The 12,933-nt window shown below is 43.9% G+C and overlaps 1 protein-coding gene across 1 annotated transcript in view; it reads left to right on the top strand.

The window, feature by feature from the left end:
- Positions 1-12,933, top strand: part of LOC124546865 — a 39,184-nt gene that overhangs the window by 20,415 nt on the left and 5,836 nt on the right. The window contains exon 2 of the mRNA XM_047125069.1: positions 1,561-1,765. Within this exon, the coding sequence (XP_046981025.1) occupies positions 1,561-1,765 (205 nt within the window). The remainder of the gene's footprint in view (positions 1-1,560; positions 1,766-12,933) is intronic.

Genomic DNA, 12,933 nt, shown 5'->3' with positions numbered 1-12,933 from the left:
CCAGGAGCGGAAAGACTTACCTTGGGGGGGGGGGGGGGGGGGGGGGGGGGGGGAAAGGAACAGGTATACACTCTAGCTCGCGCTCCCCCCCCCCCCCCCCCCCCCCCCCTCCGCCCCCCCCTTCCCCACACACACACACACACACACACACTTCTTGATGAAGCAACCGTTGGTTGCGAAAGCTTGAATTTTGTGTGTGTGTGTGTGTGTGTGTGTGTGTGTGTGTGTGTGTGTGTGTGTGTTCGTTAGTGTCTCTATCAACATACCAACGATTTCGTTTGGTAAGTTACATCATCTTTGTTTTTAGATATATTTTTCCCACGTGGAATGTTTCCCTGTATTATATAGACACACACACACACACACACACACACACACACACACACACACACACAATGAAGAGCCAAAGAAAATGGTACACCTGCCTAGTATCGTGCAGGACCCCTCGCGAGCATGCGGAAGTGCCACAGTACGACGTGGCATGGACTCTACTAATGTCTCAAGAAGTGCTAAAGGGAATTGACACCATGAATGCTGCAGGGGGCTGTCCATAAATCTGTAAGCGTACAAGGGGCTGGAGTTCTTTTCTGAACAGCATGTTGCAAGGCATCCCAGATGTGCTCAATAATGTTCCTGTCTGTGGAGTCTGGTGGGCAGCGGAAGTGTTAAAACTCAGAGTGTTCTTGGAGCTACTCTGTAGCAATTCTGAACATGTGGGGTGTCACATTGTCCTGCTGGAATTGCCCAGGTCCATCAGAATGCACAATGGACATGATGGATGCTGGTGATCAGACAGGATGCTTACATATGTGTCACCTGGCAGTCATATCTAGGCGTATCATGGGCTCCATATCACCCAACTGCACATGCCCCACACCATTGCATAGCCTCCTCCGGCTTGAACAGTCCCCTGCTGACATGCAAGATCCATGGATTCGTGAGGTTGTCTCTTACCCATATACGCCCATCTGCTCAATATAATTTGAAATGAGACACATCTGACCAGACAAAAAGTTTCCAGTCATCAACAGTCCAGTGTCTGTGTTGACGGGTCCAAGCACGGCACAAAGCTCCGTGTCGTGCTGTCATCAAGGGTACACCAGTGGGCCTTCAGCTCTGAAAGCCCATATTGTTGATGGTTCGTTGAATGGTTCACACGTTGGCATTTATTGATAGCCTTTTGAAATCCGCAACTATTTGTAGAAAGGTTCCATTTCTGCCACGTTGAGTGATTCTCTTCAGTCGTCATTGGTCCTTTCTTGCAGGATCTTTTTCCGGTCACAGTGATGTCGGAAAAAGAACCTGGTGACCTTCATGTCTCCAGCCACCAACTGTAACTGCAAATCTTCATCAAATGATGTACAGCACACAGTAATACACAATTATTTTACGTAGCATTGTTATTTATAGGCCTGTATTTTCTTATCTATATTACACTAATGATTTGACTCAGTTGTTTGCAGCATGAAAGTGTAGTTTTTCTATTGTTGCACCCTTTATTTGTGAAGTACAGTATAGGAACAATACCAGTTATCAATGAATGACCTATTTCGTTTCAAGCGCTGCCACAAACGAGTGAAACAGGACCGTGGGAAGATTATGAACCTCCTCCGAAACTTGCCAAATGATGAACTACAAAATGTTTTATCAGATACAATACGTGATGAAGTAATGGATATAGTAGAGGCACCTTCAGGAAGTATGGATGGAGATTCTGAGGAGGAATTTACAATAGAAAAAGAAGAAGAAACTGTAGAAAAAGAAGGTAAAACTATTTACTTTTATTTAATATTATGATGGAATGTGAAATGATGACACCTCTGAAAGTGGTGATGAGACCTCTCAAGATCTCCTTCATATCTTAGATGTCAAATTTTTGTGGGTATGGACTACATAGTAAAATATGGTTAGTTGTTTTTCATGACATTGAAGTGTAAGCTAGAAAATTACCACCACCAAAAAAACACACATTATTGATGATTGGTGGCTGTAAGATGAAATGAGTGGTAGTAAAAAGAGAGGTATATGCAGTGCAACCTTAATTAATTATCACCTCACTGCTCTATATAACTTGGGATAGAACATGCTAGATTTAACGTAATAAAATTAAGAGCAAAGTTGTTACTTTGAAAGAAACCTTTTACATCTTCAGTTATTTCAAATAGCTGCTGCTCATCTACTGTTAGCTTAGTGTTTATATGACTGTAGATTTGTATAAAAAGTGACTTACCTATTTACAGTTAACATTGCTGCTATTTATGCCGCTAACTGGTTCCTTCTAGTCTTGAATTTGGAAGATGATATTTTGTAGAATGAATGGCCAAAAAGAAATGTAATTTCTGGCATTCTAAGTTTTTGTCTTTTATAATAGGAGCTTATTGAAGTTGATGTAGAAATGTTTCTTTCTTCTGTTGTGGCTGTGTAAATCCATCGCTCTGGGGGGGAGGGGGGGGGGGGGGGGGGGGGCAAGATATACTGTTAAGGAGAAAATGTATTGGGAAGTGAGTATAAGAAGTCCAAGGTTTCTGCAAAATGTGAAGTTACTTCACTTAGAATTATTGCTGCTTGCATGTGCTGAATAAATATTTTATGTATTAAGTGGCATTGTCCCAAGAGAACTGCAAAACACAACAGAGTGTGAAACTGCTTGAAAGAAATACTGTTGTCATAGTGTAAGCATAGTGAGACGTTGTTGTAAGTGAAAGTAATGCTGAACTGGTTTAGCTGTGTGTGGACTTCGTTTTACATTGTCATCAAGATTGGTCCTAAGGAATGTGACACATTCTTTCATTTAGAATGTGGTTAATGATATCTATTTATGTTACCAGATTGTAATTTTTATTTGTTTTATATTGAATATAGTTAGTCTTTGGTGAGGTTAAGACTTAATTTGTAAAATTAAGAGACAGCACTGGCTAGCCATTATTTACCTCCAGGTAGCAAAATTTGAAGCAAGTGGATATGGAAAGTAGATATAGAAAGTAGGTAGTCACAGACAGTACATTGGTAAGCACTGTGCCAGATTCAGTCAGAGATAAGGGGAGGTGGTGAGAAGTAAAGATGGACTAAGGTGGAGAGGAGTGATATGTCGGAAAGATGGTACAGTTAAGGTCTAGATTGGAAAAATGAGGAGATGGAAAAAAAATCAGAAAGGTGTGAATATAAGAAAGAAATAGGGATTACTTCTTACTAACAGATAAAAAATTCTCAGTTGTGTAACTTACACAAGTGTTTAACTGAATATCATGAAGACTTCTGTAGAGTCAGCATTATTTTCATGTGGAATGTTGTGTTACAACTTCATTACATGGGGAATTGATGCTGGTTACAAATACTAGAAAATTGTACCTAATCTTGAAACTGCAAACTGGTTCAGCAGCTTTACAGGTAGAAGTGTGCCATCTCAATGAAAAGATGTGACAGGTGTCATAGCTTTCGTACTGAGTGTGGTAGCACAGTGGTTAGCTCACTGTACTCGCATTCCGTAAGATGACGGTTCAAACCCACGACTGCCCATCCAGATTTAGATTTTCTGTGATTTGCCTGCCTCACATAAGACAAATCCCAGGATGCTTCCTTTGAAAGTGCACAACAGCTTTCCTTCTTCACCTTTCCCTAATCTGAGCTTGTGCTCCATCTTGAAACAAGTTCAGAAGCACCCAGTAGTACAGGGTGTAATGTGTAGTATAAGACTATAAAGGAAAAGGGGCACAAAAAACTAAAGATCATATTGTCAGGTAGTAGTCATGGAAGTCAAATACAAGGATGGTGCAGAATTTATTAGGTGGTGATTACTGGGAAGTTAATATTTTTAAGCCAAGTGTAAGGATCAGCAGTGTCACCCGCTTTGGAAAAACTGTTAATAAAGATCATGTTATTGTGTTTCAGTGCCGTCTCCTTATAGCACTCTGCCAAATGTAGGGTCTTAAGGAATCCTTATCCTTGATGCTGGCTGACAATGCAAGAAGACTCAATCAGATTTTATGCTTTCTCAAAAACAGAGGGTTTTATTCCGCTATTTGTTATTTTCACTGTACTGGATCAGTAGTGGTCTGGGTATGGGAGGACTGTGTACCACTGCATGCTCAGTCCTGCAGAGAGGGGAGGGGGGGGGGGGGGCAGGCGGCTCACATGTCTGTCTTGCTTGTTAGCCAATTTTTTTTTCTTTTGTTTTATTTTCATCTGTCTTTCTGATCTCTGATGCATTTAGCCCCTTCCTCTTTTACTTGTATTGGCTTCCCCTCCTCCAGTCAAGAGCAGAGGGTTTATTATGTCACTGTTTCATGCCTGTACCAAGTTGGCTGGGGGTCAGGCGTGGGGGCGTGCTTCTTGTCACAGATTAGGTACATCTACATACATACTCAGCAAGCCACCATATGCTGCATGGCGTAGAGTACCTCATACCACTACTAGTTGCCATCCCCATTTCTTCTTCACAGCATCCTACAAGACAACCTGATCTGACATTACCTTGCTATGTCACACAACCAGTTGAACCAGAGGTATTGTTATTGACCAATATACTTAAATTCTACGTGCCACAACAATACAACCAAATGGGTTTTACCACTAGCTGACAACACTATCCTTTTAGGACTTGCCAGAATGAGATTTTCACTCTGTAGCGGAGTGTGAGCTGATATGAAACTTCCTGGCAGATTAAAACTGTGTGCCCGACTGAGACTCAAACTCGGGACTTTTGCCTTTCGCGGGCAAGTGCTCTACCATCTGAGCTACCGACGCATGACTCACGCCCGTTTCTCACAGCTTTACTTCTGCCAGTATCTCGTCTCCTACCTTCCAAACTTTACAGAAGCTCTCCTGCGAACCTTGCAGAACTAGCACTCCTGAAAGAAAGTTTGAGTCTCGGTCGGGCACACAGTTTTAGTCTGCCAGGAAGTTTCTTTTAGGACTTCTTTTGTGAAAGAGTTCCTGATGACAATGTAGTTTGGTAACCTCAGAACACCATCCATTATTATTTTTTGACCCCTCAGTTCTGAGTTTTCTTGAGCTGGTAGTATCTGTCGATAACATTTACCCAGTGGCGGCTCATGCAAAATTTTACCAGTGTGCGATAATGATTGCTATAGCCATTTGATTTAGTAGAATAGTAATTGTAAGTACTTGTAATGTATTAATACTGTTGAAATTTTATGATCAGTCAATTAACATTGCTATCAAATTTGCAGTCTGTGTATTTGACCACTTGACTGTGGGACTCTTACATGGGCAACTGCTCGAAAATCCCTCACACTTTCCTGGAAACCTTCAGAGAACTTACATGCTATTCACTTGTTCACACATTCCGTACCGTCAACCCTCGCAGTGCTGCGGATGACTTACTTCATTCTTAGTGAAGAAAAAGGTTAGATCATTTATTATATAATGTGCCTGTTTGTGTGCTATCATGTACAAAAAAGCCTCATTTCAATGTCTTGATCTGTTTATGAAATATGACTATTGTCACAGGATGAAAATGGGCATGCCGCACCCGACTGTCTGATGGATGTATAAACTAATGACTTGAAAATGAAATAAGACATCATTCTGCACTCGGTTTCAAAGAAAATTTAGTATCTTACCTACATTTCATACGCAAAAATGTATGGACTAAAATCAACCATAAGCAAAGTTCACACCATGCATTTTTAACTCTGCAGACTCTTTAAATTTTTTTGCAGTATTTTACTTAATTTGATGCAGCACAGTAACTATGATGAATAATGAGAAGAAATTGTCATTTATTGAGTGAAGATATCTGAATGTAAGATGTGCAAAAATCAATTTTTTTCAACTAATAGTTTTCCTAAATTCAGATGTGTATTTCGTAGCAGCAGCATTAGTTAGGCAAACAGTATAGCAACAACAAAGCCGGCTCAAGAATGGAATGTAGAGGGCATGTCTGTAGCAGTCAAAAAATTAAATTTTATAATTGAGGTTTTAACATTGTGAGGAGTATAATAAAATGGAAAAAAAATGTTGGTAGCAGTGGGATTTAAGCCCAGGCCAATGAATCGCCAGTCCACGGTCTAGACCACTTTGGCTGTGGCAATATTGTAAAAACTGCACCTCTAAAACCCCTCATACACTTTGCTTGTCACACCCACCCATCTTTCCCCGCTCCTCTCCTTCTTCACTTTTCCCCTTCCTCCTCTCCAACACTCTGTCCCACAGCCTGCTTGCACTCTGACTGTTGGTAGTTTACTCCCTGTACACTCTGTCACACAGTGCTCCCCCCCACCCCGTCCACCCGTACACTGCCATCCATTGTTACCGCCCCCTGTAGATCGCTGCTTCCATTCCATGCGACAGTTGCATTCTGGCCCTAGATAAGTCATGTGTGCATGAGATGTGCTTGCATGTGTGAATAAATGTGTGTTATTTTTCTGAAGAAGACTGTGACTGAAAGCTAATACATAAGTGTCTTTTAATTGTGCCTGCCTGCAACTTAACATGCAACCTTTTTGGTAAGTATCAGTCACTCTTTCCTTACATTGTTGCATAATACTTTGCATGTATTGCTCAAAGAAAAATATTGAACTGGTACATTGAGCATGGTAACACCATCCGGGATGACATTACATCAGGGCATGCAAGGTCGAAAGCAGAGACAACCACATCCCTTCTCTGAGTTTGTTGTTGTGCAGCTGACTGTCATTTCGGCACTCGACCCTAGCTTCTAGTTATCATGGGGAGAGCGCTACAAAGCTTGTTTTTATGTGTTTTATTTGCTTGCTAGCATGCATTTGAAGAGAATTGGTGATTTCTGGCTTGTATTCAAAGAGAAATGGCATAATGATAGCGTGATTTCGACCTTGCATTTGAAGAGAAGTGGCATAATTCTGTTGCCATATTTACAGTTTGCTGTAGCACATTCTCACATGATCACCAGCCCCCAGTACATTTACTCATAATTTGAGTTCAGTTGGCCCCCTAATGACACTTTCTGGGAACTTTCGAGCACTGGACCGAGGTTCTCATCACATCGTAATTTGTGGAATGTCTGTATCCAGACAGTGCTTAGCCACTGTAGATTCACAAGAGTGACCAAGCCTCGTGTGGAGTTAGTGTTCCACAGGTCAAACTTCCACTGTTCTGATTATTTGGCTAATATATGAGATACCACATTCACAATGAACATTGTAGTTTTCTGGCTTCTGCAAGCTTAAATTGTCCTTTACATTGCCTGTTATGATGCTTGTCTTTTTCAGCAGGTGTGTCATACATTTGCCATTTATGTTTATTTAGGATTTTCATGGTTTTTGCAGAGATTCTCTGCATAGGGGCATTGCATTTGGTTTTCCCACCTGTACTTTTTCTTTCTGCCAAGATGCTGATATATGAAATGCATTTGCAATTTGGATATGGCAATAGACGTGTGAAAATTCTCTTGTAAATGCTGAAGTTCAGATCCAATCCTCTTCATCTGACAGGGCGTTTTGAGATCTTCAAGACACCCGACTTCTGAGTCTGATAGTTACATGTATTTGTTGAGAGGTATTGCTCAATGTGGGGCAGCATATGTACAACCTCAGTTACTCCCTGCGGGCCCGGGGGTTAGAATAGGCCTGAGGTATTCCTGCCCATCATAAGAGGCGACTAAAAGGAGTCCACACCTTTCAGCCTTTTATTTTATGGTCCCCTGTTGGCTTTGACCTCCATTTTTCAAAATTTTCCCGAACAGCGAGCCAATCAGGGAAGGGCGCCTTACATGGTGCATCGTGTCTATTGTGCGTTGGGATCTTTAGCCCACTTTCTCATCGTGGCATTGCAGTCCCGCTCGTCCTCCATCTCTTGGGTGAGGACACCTTCCTGGGTTTGTTTTCCTCCACCCACTATGCAGTGTCATTTTCTGCACCAATCATGGCCATGTAAAAACACGGGAGAACTGCCGGATATCAGTAACTTCCTGCCACGATATTTCGGCGCAGAGTCTTCTGGCCATCTTCAGGTGAATGCCACTGTAGTAGTACTGGCGAGTACGCGCTGAACTCTGCTATTTAAAGCCTTCTGAGGTGACATTGCGCATGCGCTGCTCAGCGTGCGCGTTCATAACGGCTCCGTGCGCTGCGCCTCGCGCTCTCCACTGCGAAAGCCTGGCGTATCGGTGTCAGGTCGAATTCCATCTTTATGCAGATAACTACGTCGACTACGAAGTTTCTCTACAACAGGATTCCAAGCAGAGTTCAGCTGATAACCGCTATCTCGATTGATGAGAGTCTCGTTGTCACACAATCTTATTTCCATAGATTCATTGATAATCGAGCTCCAAAAGTTTGATGTATGGGCCAAAATTTTTGTGTCGTAATTCATGGAATGGTCTGTGGAAATACAATGTTCGGTGATTGCGGACTTGGTGGGTTGGAGAAGGTGAGTATGCCGTTGGTGTTCCACAATGCGTTCCTGCACAGTTCTCATTGTTTGCCCTATATATGATTTGCCGCATTCACACGGAATTTTGTAAACACCTGGTTTACGCAGGCCCAGGTCGTCTTTAATGGATCCCACCAGTGATGAAATTTTGGAAGGAGGGCGAAAGATGACTCTCACTTGATACTTTCTCAATATTCTGCCTATCTGTGAAGAAATATTCCCAATAAATGGTAGATAAACAGTCGACCTGAAGGCCTCTTCCTCTTCCTTGTTCCGTCGTTCATAGGTCTTCATCACTCTGTTCACTTGCCTAGGTGAAAAGCCATTCTTCAAAAATACTTTTTGCAGGTGTTCCAGTTCCGCTTGAAGACTGTCAGCGTCAGAGATAGTATGGGCATGGTGGACCAAGGTTTTGAGAACACCCATTGTTTGTGCTGGATGGTGGCAACTAGTAGCTTGTAGATACAGGTCTGCATGAGTGGGCTTTCTGTACACCGAGTGACCAAGTGTGCCATCACTCTTCCATCGCACCAAGACGTCTAAAAATGGCAGACAACCATCTCTCTCTATCTCCATGGTAAACTTTATGTTTTCATATATGGAGTTAGTGTGACGTAAAAATTCTTGGAGACAGTCCAAACCATGAGGCCACACTATAAAAGTGTCGTCAACGTACCGCCAAAATACTGTCGGTTTAAAAGTGGCAGAGTCGAGTGCTCTCTCCTCAAAATCCTCCATAAAAAGATTGGCAACCAGGGGAGACAAAGGACTCCCCATGGCGACACTGTCAGATTGTTCGTAAAATTCGTTGTTAAATACAAAATATGTAGAGGAGAGTGTGTGCTCAAACAACGCTGTAATGTCTGCACCAAGCATATTGCCAATGAGGTGTAGTGAGACCACCAGAGGCTCCTTTGTCAACAGTGAAACCACATCAAAACTGACCAATAAATCACTACTTTGCAGTTGTAATGACTGAAGTCGACTGATAAAATCACCAGAATTCTTTATGTGATGTGCACACTTCCCTATCATTGGTTTGAGCAAAGATGCCAAGAATTTTGCTAGGTCGTAGGTGGCTGCTCCAATGTTACTCACAATTGGACGTAATGGCACATTTTCCTTGTGGATCTTAGACAGTCCATATAGCCTAGGTAGAACTGAACTGTTTGGTTTCAGTCTCTTGATGACCTCCTTCGGTAGAGAACTATTTGATAAAAGTTCTGCTGTTTTTCGCACTACTCGACTCGTGGGATCCTTATTGATTTTGCGATACGTTGAATCACATAATAAAACATTGATCTTATTAATATAGTCATCCCTCGGTACGAGGACAGTAGCGTTTCCTTTGTCAGATTTTAAGACTACTGTATCCACATCTGCTCGTAAGTTATGGAGGGCTATCCTCTCCATGGGCAAGAAGTTTTTCTTCATTGGTGCACCCCTGGTCAATACACGGCAAGACTCTCGACGAACTTCCTCCGCTTCATCTGTATCAAGACGGCGTACAGCTTCTTCCATGGCACTGATGAAATCCACTAGTGGCAATGAAACAGGTGTGGGAGCAAAATTCAGTCCTTTTGCTAGCACAGACACAGTCGCGTCATCTAAAGTTTCCTCTGTCAAATTAACAACAGATCATCGAGTTGGAACTTCTTGCTGCATCTGTTTAGAAAGTCTGTCAATCTTGGCAGTTTGCCTGGTCACAGCTTTATCATGGCTCCAGTTTGCTTTAGCCCATGTCACACCATCCACCCAGTCCCACGACAGAGAAGATAGTCTTGCTGCCAATTCCAAATGTATGTGGAACATGTCCTTTGACACAGAATCCAATTCACGCCGAGTAAAACGAATCCTTTCTCTCACCAAAGTCATGCTTGCTTTACGTTTGATGTTGTTTGCAGCAGTGGTATTTATGAAATGCACAATTTTGGCAAACGTTGGAATAATGCCCTTGTCTCTGCAACTTAATAAGAATGTCAACGAGCTCAGCAGCCTTGGTCTTCTTTCACGTAACTTGTCGAATCTTTGAATACATTCCATCACTTCCTCACCGTAGAGTTGCTTGATGCGATGTTTAAAGCTTTCCCGGTGTACCGGGAAAGCTTTAAACATCACATGGCCATGTAATTTTTTGCACGTCATATCCAGCACGGTAGCCAGTCTGTTGTGATGGGGGCTGCCATGTACCCTGTTGGTTGTAGCACCTTGACTACATAGGGATTGCTCTGCTGATGCCTGCGCCATTAACGCTCCACTTATGCAAAGGAGTAGGTGCCCCTCACCCTGGGGCATTGGGACTTGTGGCAATGGCCATCCTGCCACGTGTCCTTTGCTGTGGCTGAGTGGCACCCATGGGGAGGGCCCCTGGTCGGAGTGGGTGGCATCAGGGCAGATGACGCATGATGAAACGTACCACATCATCACTTGCTGGTGATCAAACGCCAGCAGTCTGTAAGTGTTCAAAGTCTCATTACAATGCAAGGAAGTATGATCCTAAATCGTTCCCCTCCCTGGCCACACCATAGGAAGAACACAGGGCTAAGGATGGCAGCGAACCTTATTTGCCCCGGTACCTCATATGTACGAGAGCTGATGGGCACTCCTTTGTCTCGAAAGCCTCAGGTTTTTGTAGAGCATTTATAGGACAAGTTTGGGGAGGTGGAGGGCTTATCCAAAATGCGATCAGGGTCAGTCTTGATAAAAACAGCATCTTCTGCCCAGTCACGGGCATTACTTGCTTGTGAGAAGCTGGGGGATGTTTCCGTTACCATCACGTCTCATAAGAGCTTAAATATGGTCCAGGGTATTATATTCCACAGCGACCTTCTTTTGCAATCTGATGACAAGCTGCGCGCCAACTTAGAGTGCCGAAAAGTCTGTTTTGTCCGGCATGTCCATCGGGGTCTGAGGGATAATCAGGTTGCCATCGGTGCCTTCATCTTGGCCTTTGAGGTTGACATGTTGCCCGAGAAGGTCAAGGTGATGGTCTACTGCTGTGACGTTAAGCCCCATATCCCTCTCCCAACGCAGTGCTTTAAGTGTTGGAATTTCAGCCATATGTCTTCCCGCTGCACATCCAGCATCACATGTCGAGATTGTGGGTGTCCATCACATCCCAATCCTCCATGTGCCCGGCCTCGCATCTGTGTCAACTGCGGGGACCATCATACACCTTGCTCGCCAGACTGCAGGATTTTGCAGAAACAGAGGAAAGTCATGGAATATAAGACCCTGGACCGTTTGACCTGCACTGAGGCCAAGAGGAAATTTGAATGCCTACATCCTGTGGCTATGACCTCATCTTCCACTGCCACTTGGAGAACAATTGTTGCCCCATCATTTGCTCAAATTCCTGTCACCTCTCAGAACCGGGAGACTACACCTGTCCCCTTGATGGTGTGGGGGCACTTCCCTCCCTGTTGCTCCCACACCACCTACTTCGGAAGCAACAACCCCCTCCCCAGCCATTGGGGAATTCAGTCCCCACTTCCGAGCCAGAGAAGCGTAAGGCTTCTTTGCTCCTCTCGTCGGCTCCTCGCGCTAGGAAGGGGTCCCTTAGGTCACTCTCTTCCCAGGTTTCTGCTAGTGGGAAAGATGACAAACGCCAGTGGCTGTAGAGCCCAAAAGCAGCTGGTCGTAGGGCTTCATGCTCATCCTCAGTCCCGGATACTGAATTTGTGAAGTCCTCCCAGCCAGGGAAACCCAAGGAGCAGCGAGAGAAATCCATAAAGAAGGTCCCCAAGACCAAGGGAATTGCAGTAGCACCCACACCACCGCTACCTACAAGCTCTGCGTCTGCAGATGAGGTGGAGGTTCTGGCGTCCGCTGAGGACATACATCACGCTGGACCCTCGGACAAAATGGATATAGACTGCTCAGGCAAAAAGTCGGTGACAGCAGGTGACCCTGAGGTGTAAACTGCCTCATTGAATGTTCCATGCCTTCCCAGTCTCACGATGATGTCACCCAGTGGAATTGCGGTGGTTTTTTCCACCGACTGGCTGATTGAGCTACGGCAACTGTTAAGCTTTACACCTGCTTTCTGCATTGCCCTCCAGGAAACCTGGTTCCTGGCAATGTGAACCCATGCCTTCCGCGGCTATAAGGGATACCACAGGAACCGTAGCGACTATAATAATGTGTCAGGTGGAGTTTGTGTTTATGTCCTAAACTCAGTCTGTAGTGAAACTGTGCCCCTACAAACCCCCCTTGATGCTGTAGCTGTCACAATAAGGACGACGCAGGAAACAACTGTCTGCAGTATTTATCTTCCTCCAGATGGTGCAGTACCCCTGAATGCATTGGCTGCTCTGATTGATCAACTCCCTAAACCTTTCCTACTCTCAGGAAATTTTAATGCTCATAACCACCTACTTTGGAAGCAACACCCCCCTCCCCAGCCATCGGGTGAAATCGTAGAGGGAGACTAAGAGATGAATACACTAAGCAGATTCAGAAGGATGTAGGTTGCAGTAGGTACTGGGAGATGAAGGAGCTTGCACAGGATAGATTAGCATGAAGAGCTGCATCAAACCAGTCTCAGGACTGAAGACCACA

This window comes from Schistocerca americana, chromosome 1 (genome assembly GCF_021461395.2).
Source record: "Schistocerca americana isolate TAMUIC-IGC-003095 chromosome 1, iqSchAmer2.1, whole genome shotgun sequence".
Classification (NCBI taxonomy): domain Eukaryota; kingdom Metazoa; phylum Arthropoda; class Insecta; order Orthoptera; family Acrididae; genus Schistocerca; species Schistocerca americana.
The sequence above is the reverse complement of the archived record's forward strand: the minus strand, read 5'-3'. Positions and strand labels throughout refer to the sequence as shown.